At 31.9% G+C, this 19724-nt stretch overlaps 1 protein-coding gene across 1 annotated transcript in view; it reads right to left on the bottom strand.

Moving 5' to 3' along the window:
* RALGAPA2 (Ral GTPase activating protein catalytic subunit alpha 2) overlaps positions 1 to 19724 on the bottom strand; it is a 409525-nt gene that overhangs the window by 213471 nt on the left and 176330 nt on the right. The window contains 3 exon segments of the mRNA XM_043983629.1: positions 869 to 977; positions 4985 to 5043; positions 6249 to 6377. Of these exon segments, the coding sequence (XP_043839564.1) occupies positions 869 to 977; positions 4985 to 5043; positions 6249 to 6377 (297 nt within the window).

The following is a 19724-nucleotide window of genomic DNA, read 5'->3' as shown; positions in this document are numbered from 1 at the left end:
AGGCCAGGTGCTGCCTCCTACATCAGACTTGCCTGACTCTTCCAGGGTTAGTGCTTATCCTTTCTTGAGGTTACTCTGTATTATTTGTACATATTTTATATATACCTAATTGTTACATGTTTTACTGTCGACAGAACACAAGCCTCTCAAGAACTTACCATAAAGTCTTATGTAGTTGGTGTTTAATAAATGCTTGTTGAATTGAACTGAAATATGATAGTTTCAAAGTCAAGCTTTTGGTAGTTAATGATAATGCAAATTGATTGTCTTCACTTTGAGCTATTACATTTCTATTCTACCCAACTCTATCCCTCCCAACCACACCAAAAAGGAAAAAGAAAAGAAAATTTTGCTATACAATCTGTCTTTAATAAATTTGAAGTGGCTTCTAGATCACATCTATAATAGAAATAAATTTATCATTCTATGATTTTTTATTCCAATACTACAATAAGCTGAGTAAAAATTGTGAAATTCCACACATGTGAAGATGTGTGCATACCACTAATCTCTCTCTAAATTATGATCACTTTACTCATCTATACATAAAACCTTTTTCTGTTGTCTCTTTTCCTTATCTCTAGTCCCCAAGAGCTGATTTAGGAGCTAGGACTTCTCAGTGTCTACACCATTGCTAATACCTGCTGAGGAAGTACTGGATGAAAGACTTAGAGGTAAATACTTTAGCCATTTTAGCTACCTTATGTGCTAGGCATGTTTGTAGACTGTAGGGGAAAATATGAAAAAAGTGAACAATAAACAATATACCAGGCATTTAGTGGGGAAAATGAGATCCAATTTAAATTTCAAGCGCATTTTTAAAACCTAGAAAACACTTTAATCTTGTATTAAAATCTTCAATGAATACCTTTAAAGTTACACCTATAACATTGATTGCGGCCTTTACTTTTGGATGGTTTGTACACTGAACAAGCTCTTCACAAATCCAAAGTCCGAGGCAGCATACAGAAATACATCTTTAAAAAAAGAAAAATTTCTTATGAAACTTGAAAAATATTACTGGCATATTTTAAATATATATATAAATATATATATACACATATATAAAATAAAAAGAAATAAAGCACTCTCTGTAGGAGGGTTCTAAGATGGATATAAAATCTGGCTCCCTTTATCATGTAAATATTTAATGAAAAAAAATGGTATAGTTTCTTAATATTCAAGAAAAAATTAAAATATTTTAGCAGAAAAGTAATGTTCAATATATTTTGACATGTATAAAAGAAAACTTAATTCAAATATAGTTTCTTCTAAAATTCTCAAAAGCTTTATTGTAAGTTTGTCTTTAAGTTATAACATCTTTACAAATATCAGAACACCATGTTCTCTTCAGATTCAAAAGACATTTCAGAAAGTTATTATTAAAAAAAAAACCCATAAGATGTAGGAAAGGTTTTTCTTCAAGCAACATTGCCCTTTTTGGGGGGTGGGGTGGGGCAATGAGGGTTAAATGACTTGCCCAGGATCACACAGCTACTAAGTGTCAAGTGTCTGAGGCTGGATTTGAACTCAGGTCCTCCTGGATCCAGGGTCGGTGCTCTATTCAATGTGCCACCTAGCTGCCCCAACATTGTCCTTTAAAAATTATCTGATTGGGGTAGCTAGGTAGCGCAGTAGATAGAGCACCGACCCTGGATTCAGGAGTACCTGAGTTCAAATACAGCCTCAGACACTTAACACTAGCTGTGTGACCCTGGGCAAGTCACTTAACCCCAATTGCCTCACTAAAAATAAAATAAAATAAAAATTATCTGATTACCTACAAAAATCATCTCAAATCCTTTTCTTTAAAATCACAAAGTAAATTCAAAAATTTGTTCTAAGACCTGATGACTCAGAATTAAAAGAAAGTTTAAACTATTATTTGGAAATAAATTAGTACATTTAGCCATTTTTTATTCATGTACATTTATTTATCTACTGGATTCCACATGTCATATTTGAAAATGACACATTGTGTTCAATTTTTGTATGGTTTGGGGTTCATTTTTTTCAGGTTAAGCTGTTCATTAGATTTGACTTTCTTAATCAGTCATACCTTTATTTAAATAAAGATATTCAAATTAACAATATAGTAAAGAAATTGTTTTTAATACATTCTCCAAATATAAATGCAGCATAATCTTAAATTAAGAGCTTAAAACGATCCAAATAGCTTCTAGTCCCAACTATAGTATTATCAAAGGTTTGTATTGTACTTGTAAACCTGAACTTTTCCTTCTACATATTGCCCAGTAAATCTTTCATCCACTTCACACTTTGTTTCATAAATCATTTCCATAGTACTCTTTCTGGCTTTTAAATTTTACTTTCTGGGAACTGTTCTTTAATTTTTTCCATTTCTCATAATTTTCATAAAAATTTCTGTAATTTACTTCAATGCACACTCAAATTGTTCAATCCAGAATCTACATGATTTAGAAACCCATTTACCTTTTTATAGAATTGCTGTTCTTTTCTTAGTTTCTTCAAGTATATAAAAATATTCAGAAATTTATTTATTTTCACTAACACATTTTAAATTCTTCAACAGATAGTTCATTTTAATATCAACACAAATATTGTTTTTACAATGAATATATCAATTGCTAATACCCTCTGTCTTGCTTGCCAAATATCATTAAGTACAGGTTTCTCATTTCTTGGAACATTTTCATTAATCTGAGGCATATTAAGATTTAACACAGCTCTTAAAACTGTCCCTGATCTTTTTCCCAAAGAAATCATGGAAAGGGGAAAGGGACCCACATGTACAAAAATATTTATAGCTGCTCTTTACGTGGTAGCAAGGAATTGGAAGTTGAGGGGGTGCCCATCAACTGGGGAATGGCTGGACAAGTTGTGGTATATGAATACAATGGAATACTATTGTGCTGTAAGAAATGATGAGCAGGAGGCAGAGAAACCTGGAGGGTCTTAAGTGAGCTGATGATGAGTGAGATGAGCAGAACCAGAAGAACATTGTACACAGTATCATCAACATTGAGTGTTGATCTACTGTGATGGACTATATTCTTCCCACCAATGCAATGGTACAGAAGAGTTCCAGGGAACTCATGATAGAAGAGGATCTCCAAATCCAAGGGAAAAAAAAAAAAGAACTGTGGAGTATAGATGCTGAATGAACCATACTATTTCTTTTGTTTTTGGTGCTGTTGTTTTTTTTTTTTTTCTATTTTGAGGTTTTTCATCATTGCTCTGATTTTTTCTCTTATAATAGGACTAATGCAGAAATAGGATTAATGTTATTATGTGTATATATATATATATATGTATGTGTATAGATATATGTATATGTATATAGATATATAGATATAACCTATATCAGATTACCGGCTGTCTAGGGGAGGGGGGAGGGAGAAAAATCTGAAATTGTAAAGCTTGTATAAACAAAAGTTGAGAACTATCTTTACATGTAAAGGAAAAAATAAAATACCTTATATGTTAAAAAAACAACTGTCCCTGAACTTTCAATGTGCTATTTTTAAGCCTCTTTCTTTGAAACATAATAAAATAATGCCTCACATTCCAGCATAACTCCTTTCCATGACCACACCAAGTGTTAATTCTCTCACCAGTCTTTAAAGAAGCTAAAACCTAACGTTCTTCTGAACCTTACACATATACTTCATTGGAACTTCATGGTTTTTATCTGATTATCTGAGACTGCATGTTATAGTAGATAAGAGATACCCTGACAGTCAGAATGATCTGGGTTTAAGGCCTGCCTCTGATACGTATTGGACCAATGACCATTAGGACAAGTCACTTAAAACTTGAAATATGTAACTTTTAAAAAATACATGCAAATTGCAGGACAGCTGCCAATTTGCACTGGTCAGGATGCTTTATGACCAAAAGTTCTCTATATCAATTAAATAATAGATCCAACTAAATCCAAATTGCCATTATTATTAGACAAAAAAAGGTTTCCCTACTATTTTAGATTAAATATTTTAAAACTGATCCTTTTTGCTTCCCACTTCCCACAGAGATTTGAAAAGGAATATACATTGTATAAGGAGTATAGGGTTGAGTCTTTTGGCAGCAAGTTAGATAGAAATCTTTACAATTTCATCATTCTTGCCAACCTTTGCATTTAATAGTCTACACAAGTCCCAAACCACTGATGTTGAGGAAAATTCTCCCATTGGGTATATTCAGTAATCATTTTATGAATTAATTTTTTTAGACCATCAATCAGTTAAAGAAAAATTCATCTTCTACTACTTTGTGGACACATTTTGATAATTTAGGAATGGTTATTTATTTATTTTCACGTTTATTTAATTTCACAATTAAAGTTACATTTCCATCACTTTTGTTATTATATCCTCTAGGCAAAAAAAAAAAAAAAAAAAGGTTGTCTAAGAAAGAAATGCTCTCATGTCATACTAATAAATGTTAGCCACAATGCTTAAGTAGATTATCTTAGTATTGTTGTCTCTTCCAATTATATTTAAATGCAATCTTTAGAAACATTACTTTTTTTTTACCCCATAGTAATAAATAAAGGAACACAAAGTATTACCTTATAGTTGATAGTTTTTTCATTAAGTTAAAGATTCTTTGAATACATTTAATTAACAAGATAATAAAGGAAATAGTGTGGGGGTTTTTTAATCATTCTTATTTGTAAAGAAAAAGATTAAATCAATTTACTTTTTCCACAGTTAATTGTTTTCAAAAAATTATATGCAACAATATAATAAAGATATATTTTTCTAAAAGGATATTAAATATTTGAGGCGCAAAATTTTAAAATTTAACTTGACTTATAGAAGTTTTAAAATTTGACTTATTATCAAATCAATGTTACAGGCCAAATGTGTTAAAATGTTTGTCATCTTAAAAAAAAGTTACTTAAAATATTCTTAACTATATTTAAATGAACTGGTTTTAGGGAAACATTAATTTTCTAGCTTAAAAGTCTAAAATAGTTTACCTTCTATTCGACATTTACCTTGCACCTTCACATGGCTCATCTGTTGCATTCTTCAGTAAAATATTTATGAGGTAATGCTAAAAACACAAAATTAAGGAAAGTAAAAGCTCTGCATCAAAGGGGGGTATGTGTGTGTGTATGTGTTTTAATTCTATACAATTTACTATTTGCCAAGCAACCATTAGCTACTAGAACACAGGGAGTTTTTTTTGTTTTTTTTTTTTAGTGAGACAATTGGGGTTAAGTGACTCGCCCAGGGTCACTCGGCTATTAAGTGTTAAGTGTCTGAGGACGGATTTCAACTCAGGTACTCCTGACTCCAGGGCCGGTGCTCTATCCACTGCGCCACCTAGCTGCCCCAGAACACAGGGAGTTTTAGAAAGAACACATGAAGGACTCAAGGTAGAACAAATGGCCTTAATATATAAATTTAAGTATGGCCCTAGTGAATGGAAGAATCACAAGGCAAGTAGAGACAGAAATGTGTGAAGAAATTTAGACTATAATAAAGATAAGAAAAGAAATATTGATTTCCTCACTAGATGAGGAAGAATTTGTATATCTTTAGGAATTTATTATACTTATATACCAAAGTTTTTGTATTTGTGTTAAAGTAAAAAAGTATTTTTAAGAGTAAGGAAAAGGGGGCGGCTAGGTGGCGCAGTGGATAAAGCACCGGCCCTGGATTCAGGAGTTCCTGAGTTCAAATCCAGCCTTAGACACTTGAAACTTACTGGCTGTGTGACCCTGGGCAAGTCACTTAACCCCCATTGCCCCACAAAACAAAAATAAAAACAAAAAAAAAAACAAAAACAAGAGTAAGGAAAAAACCTTTCTTTCCCTTCATTGCCCCCCCCCAAATTTGCCTTTTGTATATTTAAAAACATTTTTGCATTTGAAATTATCTTAAAAAATAAAAAGGTGAATATTTATCCTCAGTCAGTTATTGGCTTGACTGCTGGTGCCAGAGAATACAATTAGTGATACTCAAGAAAAAGGATAACAGTCATGATCAAAAGGACTAAAAACCAAAGACTACTTAGGAAAAAAAAAATCTTCAAGTTTAACTACAATTACTGCTTAAAGCTGAAAAAAATGGAAGCCTTAAAAATGTCATAAAACATTTCAGGATTAAAACTATTATTTAGCTTATTTTAAAAATCCTCCCTTTTTTCGGAGTCAGTTTGTAATAATATAAAACACAGTAACAACATACCTAATTGTCTTAATCAAAGGACATATTTTAACAAATTTAGAAAAGGGTATTTATATTTTAATTTACTTTGATGTCTTCAGATCCAGTGATGACTCCATCAATTTCAGGAACTGACTGAAGTAAAGGAATTTTTGGATAAATGTTGGGAAAGCAAACAAGAGAACCCAGAATGGTGTGAGCTTCGGAACGTGGGGCCTGTAGAATAAAATATAAATAAATATAAAATATAAATTTCCAATAACTCAGAAACATCAAAAGCTTTGAAAAAAAATTTAATTAAATAATTTTTGGCTTTTCATAGGTTTTTTGGCTGGATAGGTTTTAGTTATAATTCATGAACAATGACATGTTATGATCAATCAAATATTTATTAAGTGCATACTATATGCCAGGTACTGTGCTAAGTGCTAGGGATACAAAAAGAGGCAAAAGACTATCTTTGCCCTCACAGAATTTACAATCTAGTGGAGAGGCAAAGGAAATAAAAAAATATTCAAGTTATATAAAAGGAGATATGCCAGTTTTAGTGACAGGAGACAGAGCCATGGAGCCTTCCAGACTTGGAGCAAGGAAAATATAAATTCAAGTCCCATTGAAAAAACCACTTAACCTCTCAGGGATATAGGCCATATCTGACACCTCTCATCTAGGTAATTCTCTAAGATGATTAGGTTTAGAGAAGGTGCCAACCTGAGTTGATAAAGGAGCTTTCTTCATTCTGGCCATACCTATACCAATAGAATCACAGATCAAGTCCCAACTCTTATAAAGTATAACAGATGGAAAACCCATGTATTGAACTGGTATCTATGAAATATTAAAAACAAGACAATTATAAAAAGAGGCCACCTTCAAAATAGTTGGTTGTCTCATCTATGGATTTATGAAATATATGGATAAGAATTACATAGTATAAGAAGATGTAGGTGGTTTGCAATCTTCATTGGTAGAATGGATTCCCTTTGAATGTTCTCTTTGATAATGAGATCCTGTATCTACTGAAGTTACTGACTACTGATCACTATACCTCATTAATTAACCTTGATGAATTTCTATGTTTGAAGATGTTTAGCCTTTGGTAGTAACTATTTTTGTGAGGAGAAAATAAATAATCTAACAATCCTTATGCAACAGTGATACAGATCATTGCTAGAACCATACTCAAAAGCCTTTACCACTTGGTAAATTCTGGTACATTTTGTATTTTATTACTATAGACTTTGAGAATCCAGGGTTGTCTTTGTGTAATAAGGAGGTATCAGAGCACAACTACAGTTCTAATGAAAGAATTTGATTACAGTATATAATTTTTTAAAAAAGAAAGTATTATATGTAGTTTAGTGTGCTCTGTATATATTCAACCACAATTTTCAGAGAACAAAAAGATGAATTCTTATGAAATAAAAAAATATTATTAAATCTGGATATAATCAAATAAATTTGTGATTAGAAATTCAGAAAGTCATAAATTCCAATTTGTCCAATTTAACTGTTTATACATTAATGGAAAGATAATATTCTCCTAGAACTGTAATATTTTCAAAACTCATAGAAAAAAGTTAAAAGGACAGACAGTCCATGGATCATTTTATTCCATTTTTATGGTCTATGAAGATGACAAAAATAAGATGGACATGGGGACTATATTGTGGGATGTAGCAGGTTTTTTTCTTTACCTTGGATGTTATTTTATTTTGCATTAAATATGTTATTCAATTTCACATTCTCATAGGATCAGTCATGATAAAAGTAACCTATTCTCCAAAATCTGAATACAAGTGAGAAAGCTATAGACTTCAGGACCAAGCAGTAAAAGGACATCAGTTCACAAAACAAAATGGAATTGCACAATTTGTTTCCTTCAAAAAAAAAAGTGAGAGGGGCAAAATGTCCCCCAGGACGCTGCCAGTATCCCTCTCAGAAAGTCATACGTACATATATTAAATAATATTTTAAAAACCTAAAGATATAGGGGCAGCTAGGTGGTGCAGTGGATAAGCACCAGCCCTCAATTCAGGAGGACCCAAGTTCAAATCCGGCCTCAGACACTTGACATTAGCTATGTGACCCTGGGCAAGTCACCTAACCCCAATTGCCTCACCAAAAAACAAAACAAAACAAAACCCTAAAGATATAGACTAAATGGCAAAACTGATCAATACATCAAAAAATGTTAAAATATAAACCATGAACCACATCAGTAAAGAATATGGCTGTTGTCCTTCATACTCAAAGAAGACCAAAATGACACCACTATCTTGAGGTAGTGTGGCTGATTATAGATGATCAGACCAATATGAGCTCAGAAGGCTTTACCATAGGTCAGCCATAAACAGTAAATATGAACATGTGGAGTGGAGATGTCACGAGATACACATATCTCACATTTCTTTTGAGCTCTAGTCATCCCACCAAAAATAATTTCTAATAATGTATTTTATTTCTTTAATTCTTATGTTATTTCTCTTTCTGATACAATTTGATTTTTTTAGTCTCTTTAAATCAGGTTAACTGTTTGGTTCTTTTATTCATTTTCCCCCAAAAAATAACTCCTCCTAATTTTATCTATAAATTTAACAGTCTCTAATTTCAGATTTATTCACAATTTCTACTTTGTTATTTAGATAGTGATATAAATAAAGGAAAGGAGGAGAAATACAGGACCATGTCATTAATAACAATTCAAAAACATTAAACAGACTAAAGCAATTCATTGAAGGAATAATTCATTACAACCTAGTTAGATTTATAATAGGTATACAAGACTGCTCCAAAATTAGGAAAATAAGTTAACCTTATTTAAAAAAAAACATTCCAAACTACATGATTATCTCAATACATACAGAAAAAGCCTTTGAGAAAAGACAAAGCTCCCTTATGTTAAAAATTCTACAAGGCATAAACACAGAGGGCTTTGTTTAAAATATAATGAAAAGTAAAGTATAAAATAAATAATAAATTAAAATGTAAAATAAAAATATATCTAAAACCAAAAGCAAATATCAAATGTAAAGGGGATTGACTATGAACTTTCCCAACAAATGCATGAGTAAAGAAAGGATATCTCTCACTGCTATTACTTGATATAACTCTGGAAATATTAGCAACTGAAATAAGATAAGAGAAAGAAATTTTAGGCATAAATATGAACAAATGTCTATTTGGTGATGACATCAGTTAATTCAGAAAATCCTAGGGAATAAGTAAGATACTAAGAGAGTTAATTAATATTTTGAACAAAATTGAAGGCTAGAAAATAAAACCTTAAAGTCAATAGCAATTCTAGATAATGGGGGAAAAAAATCCAAGTCTATGAAAGAAAGGAAAATGTCATTCCAAAAAGCAAAATTTATAAAATATTTGGGAATCAATGTATCAATCATACAAAATACTTATTTAGAATCAACTACAATGTGCTCTGTAAGAAACTGAAAACAACAACAACAATAACAACAACCACCACCAGCATATACCTAGAGGAATAATCAGTCATCATGTCCAGTTCCTAGTAGCACAATAGAATAAAACTGACAATACTCTAATAACAAAATTCATTAGGAAAAACAGAATAGCTAGGATGATAAAGGGAAATAATAAAAAGGATAGGAATAAAAGGGGAAATAGGATTTCTAGACCTCATATTATATAGCTGCAGATATCAAAACCATTTGGTATAAGTTAATAGAAGTAGATCAATGAAATAGATAAAGAAAAGGAATGAGAAACAATAGAATTCAATAACTCATCACAAAATAAAGTGGGAAACAAATTATCTAGGAAAGAAATCCCTATGTGATAAAAAGAAAAAAACTACTAGGAAAACTAGAAAGCAATCTGGTAGAAATTAGTATTGTGTCAACATTTTATGCCACATTCCACAATACATTATAAATACATACATGAATTTCAAATTAAAAATCAAACCATTAAAAAGAACCATTTTAAGAGAAGCAAATCATATACCTTTCACAACTGTGAACTGTATTGTTAACAAAACATACATAGAATACCTATGACAAAAAAGGAAAAGTTTGAAAGGGAAGAAATATTTGTATCAAATTTCTGATAAGGGTTTAGTATCCGAGAGATATGAATAAAGTTTATAAATATACAGAGACATAAAGAGGTTATAAGTAATTCCTCAAAAGAAAAACAGTTAAAAGATATAAAATAAAGAGTTCTCAAAAGAAAAATTGCAAACTTAAACACCAAATGAAAGAATGCTCCAAATTACTAACAAGAGAAGGGCAAATCAAAATAAAGTTGAGCCTTCATTTCTCATAATGCAAATTGACAAAAATAACAAAAAATGGCAACAGACAATATTGGAAAAGTTGAGCAAAGACAGGCACACTAATACGTTGTTTGGGGAGCTGTCGGAAAGCAATTTATAATTATTCAAACTCTAATCAAAAGATTCTACAATTAAGTATATACTTCAAGGACATCACTGATAAAAAGATAGTCCTCACAGACACCAAAATATTTATGTGAGCACTTTTTGTGACAGAAGAGAATTGGAAACAAAGCAGATTCCCATCGACTGGGGAATGGCTAGATAAACACTGGTATGTATATAAATGCAATGTGCTATAATAAAGACAAATATGATGAAAAGCGGGAAACATGTACATATACATGAATTGAAGCTGAGTGAAGCAAGTAGAGGAAAGAAAATTGTATACATGCTTTATGCAACAATGTAAACAGAAAGATCATAAAACAATCAAAAGTGAATCTAGTAAAATTACAAAGTAAAACAGCTCCAAAGAATTATGCTTTGCTTTGCAAAGCTGGGAAGTCCACTGTGATAATAAGAAAATAAGAAATCTTTACAATTTCTTTCTATGATATAAATTTGTTCTTGATAGCTAAAACAGGGAGAGACAAAACAGAGAAAGAAAATTACATGCCTACATGCCTAATGAATAAAGCAAAAACAATTTTTTTTAAGTAGCAAGTAGGTTGAAACAGCATATTAGAAATGTGATACAGTATTACAAGATTAAATTTATAACAGGAATTTAATTGCTTTAACATAAAAAGGTTATTAATATAATAAACTAAGTTAACAATATAAACAATATAAACAATAAAGCCACATTATATTAGTAGATGGTGGAAAATCTCATGACAAAATACAGAACTTTTTCTATTAAAAATTCTAGGGGCAGCTAGATGGCGCAGTAGATAGAGCACCGGCCCTGGATTCAGGAGTACCTGAGTTCAAAACCAACCTCAGACACTTAACACTTACTAGCTGTGTGACCTTGGGCAAGTCACTTAACCCCAATTGCCTCACCAAAAAAAAAAAATTCTAGAAATCATAGAAACAAATAGGACTTTCTTTAATATATATAGTAAACAGTATTTTTCTACATCTGAGAACAAACATATTTTTTTAGAGAAGAAGCAAAGATGCCCAGTGAGATATTCTGTTGTTTTTTTTTTTTAACTGAAGCAGAAAAACCTCCAAAAACAAAAACAAAAACAAAAACTGAAGCAGTAAGCACAGGTAAAGCAAAAAGAAAAGTAAAACTTTTTGAAGATGATATGATGGTATACTTAGCAAACCCTAGAATGTCAAATAGAAATTAATGGGAATAGCTGATAACGTCAGTAAAATTGCAGAATATAACATACTTGAAAGTCATCAAAAGTCATTCTACAACTATATAAATCTAATGATAAAAAGACCTTCCAAAAATGAAGATATACCTAAATATGTGGAGAAACATTAATCACTCATAGGTAGGCTGAACCAATATAATTAAATTGGAAGTGGTAACTATACTATTTATTCATTGTTCAACAAATCAAACTCCCTATAGAATACTTTGTAGAACTAGAAAACACAAAACCAAAATCATGTGGAGGAACAAAAGATCAAGATTCTCAAGAACAATAATGGAAAAAAAATTGGAAAGGAAGGAATTTCTATCAAGACCAAATCTGAAATTGTACTACAAAGTATTAAGTAGTAAAGATTATTTCATACCAGTTTTAAAAAGAGGTTCAGTGTGGAACATAAAAATCTCTGTCATCTGTATCACTGATCTGTTATATCTACACAAAATACTTTCTTAAAATCAGCTTTAAGGATTGGCCAGACCAATTTATAGTTCCACTAATGGTATACAATGATCATCTAGTCTAGTCCAATGGAGACATTTTTAAAAAATAACTGAATAATGATCACTCAGCCTTTGCTTAAAAACTTCCAATGACTCGAAATGTACCAATCAACCAATCAACAAATAAATAAACATTATCCCATTTTCTATTCCACTTTCTTATGGAGATGCTTGTTTTATTTCTTAAGTTCAGAATGAAATAAATATTTTTATTTTTAAAAATAAATATTTATTAAGCACCCACTATGTACAAGGAAAGTAGAGGCATGTAAGGAATAGAAAAGACTATGATGCTTAGTTGGATTACAAAGTATGTTAAAGGAAGTAAAGTATATTGAAGCTAGAAATATAGGTTGAGAATGATATATAGGATTTTAGGAGGATTAGCCCCTCTGGTGTGAGGACTGCCAAGCCCTCTTCAGGGCTACTCAGCTACCATTGGTGTCCACCTTCATCTAATTCTCACCTGTGGCTTCAAGAAGCTATAGCATGTACAGTGACCACATCCTAGTAAAACCATCTCAGCAGACAGGCTAAACTAGGTTGAGGGTAACCAAAACGGTAACCTAAAACCTAATGGTGAGTTGGGGGAGATGTCTACCCTGAGCATGTGAAGGCTTCCTCCTGGAGAAGTGGGCTGATGAGAACAATTTGTTCCAAAATGCATGAAGACAGATAAAGCAGGAGCTGTGGAGTGAATTAGAGTTTGGTCAGACATCAAAGACACCGAGGTCATTTACTACATCCCAGGCCATCACCAGTCAATCTGACTTTTGTCCTGCCACTGGACTCTGATGACTCTGGAAGAGTAAAACTAATGACGTTGCACAACTCTACCTCACTTCAATTCACGCACAAGTCAAGACCTCACCTGTGATGTCATTGGTCCTCTTTGAAAACAAAGGACAAACAACAATAGGTTAAGATTATTTTGTAAAAGCCATTATAAACCAGTGGAATTCTAGAGGATACAGGGAGCTACAGAAGTTTATTGCATAGAGGAGTAACATGGTCAAAACTGTATTATAGGAAAAGCGTTTTGTCAGCTAAGTGAAATGGCAACATGCTTAAAGCAAGGAGACCCATAAGGAAGATGTTGCAGTAATTCAGGTAGGAAGTGATAGGGGTCTAACCTATGGTAGTGGTTGTGTAAGAGAGATGGTGCTAGATATGAGAAGTGGTGTGGGTGTAAAAAAAAAAAGATTTGGCAAATGATTTTATATGCGGGTGACAAAGATGAGGAGTCAAGTATAAAACTGAGGTTAGAACCTGGGAGGGTAGAAAAGTGGTGGTACATCTGATATAGATAAAGATCTGATAGTTTATTTAGAGAATCATAGCATGCCAATTAAAAAAATTAATTGAAACAGTAAGTTCCATGCTATAAAATAAATTGAAAAAATCACTCTGATATTATGAACAAAATCCAACAGGAAGAGAAATTCTGCTCAAAGTAACTACAAAACATAAAACATTTAGGGGTCTAGCTACTAAGACACAGACAAGAATTACATGAATAAAACTATAAAACATTTTGAAAAAAAAGATAGTTAAATAATTGGACATTAATTCTTCATGACTGGACCATGACAATATAATAAAAATAACAATTCTATCTAAATTAATTTGTGGGTTCAGTGCCATACCAAATTACTATTATTGAACAATTTATTTAACAGATCTAGAAAAAATAATAAACTATGTCTGGAAGAACAATAGGTCAAGAATATTAAGGACAATAATAAAAAATTGTGCAGGAATTGGTCTAGCAGTACAAAAATTAAAATTATACTACAAAGTTGTAAAAAATGAAAACAATTTGGTGCTGATTAAAATACAAATATATACATATAAAATATAAAAATTGATCAGTGAGATAGATTAAGTAAACAGAATGTAATATTTGATAAATCTAAGAACTCCAATTACAGGGATAAGGATTCACTATTCAACAAAATAGGCATAGATCAACATATATCAAACAAATATGTAACTATCTTATATGACACAAAAAGTTCCAAATTTATGCATAATATAGATATTTTTAAAATCACATCATGAACAAGTTTGGGGAGCAAAGACGAGATACCTATTTATGGCTAGGAGAGGAGTTCTTGACTAAACAAGCCATTGAGAAGACCACAGAAAATAAAATGTGTAATTTCAATTAAATAAACTTGAAAAGGTTTTACATAAACAAAATCAATGCAGTTAGAACTAAAAGGGAATTTAAATGGGAATTGAAGAAAATTTCTGTTAAAGGTCTCATATCTAAGATACATAAAGAACTGATGCAAATACATAACAAGAATGATTCACAAATAAATGATTAGAGGATATGAACAGGCACTTATCAAAAGAAAGGAAAACAAGATATCAACAATCATATTAAAATATTCCAAATCATTAATTTTAAAAAAGCAAATAAAACAATTCTCAAGTTCTACCTCATACTTCAGATTACCAGGGATGGAAAAAGGGCAATTGTTGCAGAAACTGCACATTAATGCAATGCTGGTAGAGCTGTGCAATAGTTCGATAATTCTAGAAAGCAATTTGGAATAATACTCCCAAAGTCATTAAACTCTGCATACTTTTCTACCCTACTTTGAAGCCCCAAAGAAATCAAAGAAGGAAGGAAATGACTTATATGCAACAAAGGAACACTTTATAGTGTAGTAAAAAACAAAAACAAAAAAACCACCATAAAACTGGAAACAAAGTGGGTGCTCATCAATTGGGAATTGCTGAAAAAAAGGTATTAATATAATAAAGAACTTTTGTATTATAAAATATAATGAATGAGACATATCTCGAGAAATCTGAGAGGTTTTATGTGTAATGATGAAGAGTGAAGTAAGAAGAATCAGGGAAACAATTTATAGAATAACTATAAACGATGTTAAGAAAAATAGTGTGAAGAATTAAAATCTACTACGATGAACACCAATGACCAATCATGAACCAGAATGACGGATTAATACAGTTTATTAAATACTCACATGACAACTAAGCAAGCAAAGAAGACATGCCTATCTTCAAACAGCTTATATTCTACTAAAGAAAGACAATAAACATGGGGAGTAGTGACCAGGAACAGTGTTTTGGATAAGACTGATGATGTAAAAAAGGGAAAAGACCTGCATGTACAAAAAATATTTATAGCTGTTCTTTTTGTGGTGGCAAGGAATTGAAATTGAGAGATGCCCATTAATGGTATGGCTGAACAAGGTGCGGTATATGAATGTAATGGATACTATTGTGCTATAAAGGAATGATGAGCAGGCAGATTTCAGAGAAACCTAGAAGGACTTACATGAACTGGTGCTGAGTGAGATAGCAGAACCAGGAGACCACTGTACACAGTATCAACAACATTGTGTTTTGATCAACTATGATAACTTGGACTCTTCTCAGCAATACATGGTCCAATGAAAGTTCCAAAGGACTAATGATGGAAAATGCTCTCCAAATCCAGAAAAAAAAAACTATGGAATCTAGATGTAGATTGAACTATACTATTTCTACTTTTTTTTGTTTTTCTTTTTTGAGGTTTTCCCCTTTTGTTCTAATTCTTCTTTCACAGTATGACTAATGCAGAAATGTGTTTAATGTGATTGTGCATATATAACCTATATCAGATTACTTGCTGTCTTGAGGAGGAGGAGGGAAGGGAGGGAAGGAAAGGAGGGAGAAAATTTTGGAGCTAGAAATCTTATAAAAACAAATGTTTAAAACTATCTCTACATGTAACTAGAAAATAATAAAATACTTTTATGATTTAAAAAAGACTGAATGATGACTATAAATAGGAAAAATAATTGGCATACCCTTTAGAAGAATGGTAATACTGATTGGGTTACTGTCTTTAGAGGTAAAGTTGAAAAGTGGGGCTGGGAAAAGAAGGGTGGGAAGTGGGAGAGTGAGAGTAGGAGGAAAAGAATCTCTGCAGAGGGATGCCATACAGATAGATTGGTTTTTCATGACTATGCTTATTTATTAAAAGAGAATGGCTAAAGTAGGGACAATGAAGACAGCAATGATATAATAAAAGAAGAAAGTAGTATTAATCATCACAATATAAATACATGAGAGTAAAAGAAAGTTGAGGAAGGAACACAGGAAAACAGGGAATGTTGGATCTATCATCTTGAATTTAAAATATAATAAAACAAGCTATAAGTAGTAGAAAAATGTATACAACAAAAGTTTATAGTTTCATATATGATCTTCTCTGTTTTTCTTTATAAAATGAAATTTTGATGCCTGGAGATCTTTACTACATCGTTACAAGATTAAATTTTAAAAATACCTCCAAGAGAATATTGAAAGTAAGTTTTCAAATATTTATGGAATAAAGCTGATCTTTTATTATTATTAATGATCTCAATTCGAAAGAAAAACAAAACACAAAAGAAAGTAGTAATACAATACAAAAGGAAGTAATACAGCCCTGCTGTTTCAATAGATATATGACTACAGATGGTTTTACTGGATTTAGAACAGATTTATATTGATACAATGAGTACATTAAAGGCTAACTAGTCTGAGCCTCACTCTAGCTCATACTTCCAAATCCCTGGCAACCAAGTTGACCTGTATAAGTCTGAGTAAGACCCATAACAAATGGTATTTTTTCAGTGTGTGTGTGTTTGTGTGGGTATGCATATGTGTGTGTTCTATAAAAGTGATCTAATCTTAGCAGTATGGTCTGTATTTGGAACAATATCATATCTTGACATATTTTGACTTTGATTATTATATAGAACCTGTGAAAAATACATTTTCTTACAGAATTTTTAAAGCAATAAGTTGATTTTAGAGCTATTAAAAATTCAAGCCAGCAAGCCAAGTTTTTCATAAAAAGAGATAGTAATAAACAAAGAACTTACGGAGTATATTATACAGAGTATATTATGCCATGAAGAATGAGGTAGAGTACATAAGAAGGAATAAGATATATCTTCAGAAAAGGAAGTCATTTGACTTCTAGCCAGAAATGAATATGAAAGCATGATGCACTTGCCTGGAGACCATGTCACAGGGATGAATCCCTAGCCAGAACAGTGAACATAAGACTAAGAAAATAGACTATTTGTACACCATGAGTAACTAGGAAGAAAACCTCAAATAAATTCCTTTGGGAGCAAGTATGTGGATGGGTGTGGGGTAGGGTGGATGGAGAAAATAACATCAAGACTTTTATTTTTTCTATAACATAAGTCTGTCTGAACAAAGTGCTGATGCACCAATGGGTTATCAAATACATTTATACAGGACTATTTTGGGAGGGAAAAGATTAGCACTGGGAAAAATCAGGGTGTATGCCTGAATTTTGCAATACAGATATGAACCACAGAAGAGAATACAGAAATATTAATGGTAGAGAGGAAACCTCAAAAAATGAAGAATAATTTAATGGAGGAGAAATAGGAAAAAATTAATCTTTTGCTTGTAAGAACAAAATTAGCATAATTAACTTTCAAGTGGAATAATCAGCTAGCTGTTGGTTTTGCTAATTATTTTCTAGGCCAGCAAGTGGTATTCTGATTTTGTCAGTGTGGGTTCTCTCTCTGCTAATGCAGATTCCATCTTAGGACAGCTTAGGAGAAATTCTTCAAGAGCTGCTGCAACAAAAAAAATTGTATATGTATATGTATATCTATATTTATCACCCCATAGTCAAACTGAAGACTGGCCTTTCCAAACTGATCTAGGCAGGTCATTTTTACATAGACATATGTTCTGTCACTTGTTCTGTATTTGAAGCCTTTCCTACTTGAGTTATGGCATTGTGATTACTTCACTGGAATGTCCTTTGAGAACCCAATACCAATATGAGGCATTGGGGAAAAAAATCTTCACTCTTTCTCATCCTTCCATATCCAAAAAACTGCAAAATTTTGTCATTTCTATTTCATGTTCATGTCTTTACAGTACAGGACCTAATTGCCTCTTGCCTAGATTAGTACATTAGTTCCATTTATGGTATTTCTTGCCTCCACTCTTTCTTCCCTGTTTAGAGTTGGCCTTAAAGTTAAAAACACATTTCACTTTCTCTATGAAACCTTTATTTATCCCACAGGAGAGGGGGAGAGAGAGAGGGAGGGATAGGAGAGAGAGAGAGAGAGAGAGAGAGAGAGAGAGAGAGAGAGAGAGAGAGAGAGAGAGCAAACTACTTACTAATTAATTTGTTGTTGTGTTTAAAAAAAAAAAAAACAGGCATACTGAGATAAAACTTGCCACTTTTCTTTTCCCATTCAGACTCATATCTTTTGAAGATATTTTGCTGTGGATGTAAAAATTGTTTTTTTAAATTTTTGACTTCCTAAATTTATTTCTAAATTTCCGCTCAAAGAATAATTTTTGTTAAAATTCAATGTGCATGCTAATAACAAATAAATTCCTTACTATACCTATTTCATTCTCTCCTTACAGCTATCAAATCTGGAGGGTGGGGGCGGGGTATAGCTTTCCACTTATGTTTAACTTCTTATTTGTTTTTTTTTAATTTGTTATGTTGTTAGTGGGACAATGATACAGCCCCCTTTACAGTTTTCCATTAAAATTCTCCCTTATAATTCTTATTTGCAACTCAGTTACTTTCTTCTTTGAAAATATAATTGTACTTCTGGGGCATGGAGAGTTAATATTATTTTTAACTGACAAAGGCACTTTTAAACATAATATAGTCACAATATTTCTATCTATTCATCTATTATAATGTGAATTCAGTTTGGTCCCAGAATCATGATTATAATTCTTAATTCTCTAGATTCTCTCCAATGCTTTAAACATAGTAAATTTTAATCCATCTTCTTATTTTGAATATACAGTTATATTTCAGTCCTAAGTGTATTTCCTTTAGTCAATATATTACTGTTTTGTGCTTTCTAATCCATTCTGGTAGCCCCTATTCTTTTTATAGGGAAATTCATCAGGTGGCCTTGAAGGTTAATATATATTTCCTGTCCTAAATAGGAATGTCATACTCTGGAAATTAATCACTTTTCTCTTTCTACCTTCCTTTATTAGAAATTATTAGGCATGTGAAAGGCACTATACTAGGCACAAAGAGAAACACAATGAGAAAAACAAAACAGGCCCTGCCTACCATATTCTACTGGGAGGATTCATTTTGTACATAGCTCAGTAAATGGTAGGCTTAATTGCTGCAGTGGATAGGGCACCAGGCCGGAAGCCATGAAGACCTGAGGTCAAAAAAGTGGGGGTCATAAAGAATCAGACTAAAAAGACTGAACAAGAAGAAGTAAACACCAAATAATATTGTCATTCCTAGAAGAAAAATGTTTGTAACTGGTGTGATCAGGAAAGGACTTATGTTGGTATCACATGAGTTGTACTTTGAAGAAAGTTAGGGATTAAATGTAAACCCCTTGTGAGTAGG

This window comes from Dromiciops gliroides, chromosome 2 (genome assembly GCF_019393635.1).
Source record: "Dromiciops gliroides isolate mDroGli1 chromosome 2, mDroGli1.pri, whole genome shotgun sequence".
Lineage (NCBI taxonomy): Eukaryota > Metazoa > Chordata > Mammalia > Microbiotheria > Microbiotheriidae > Dromiciops > Dromiciops gliroides.
The sequence above is the reverse complement of the archived record's forward strand: the minus strand, read 5'-3'. Positions and strand labels throughout refer to the sequence as shown.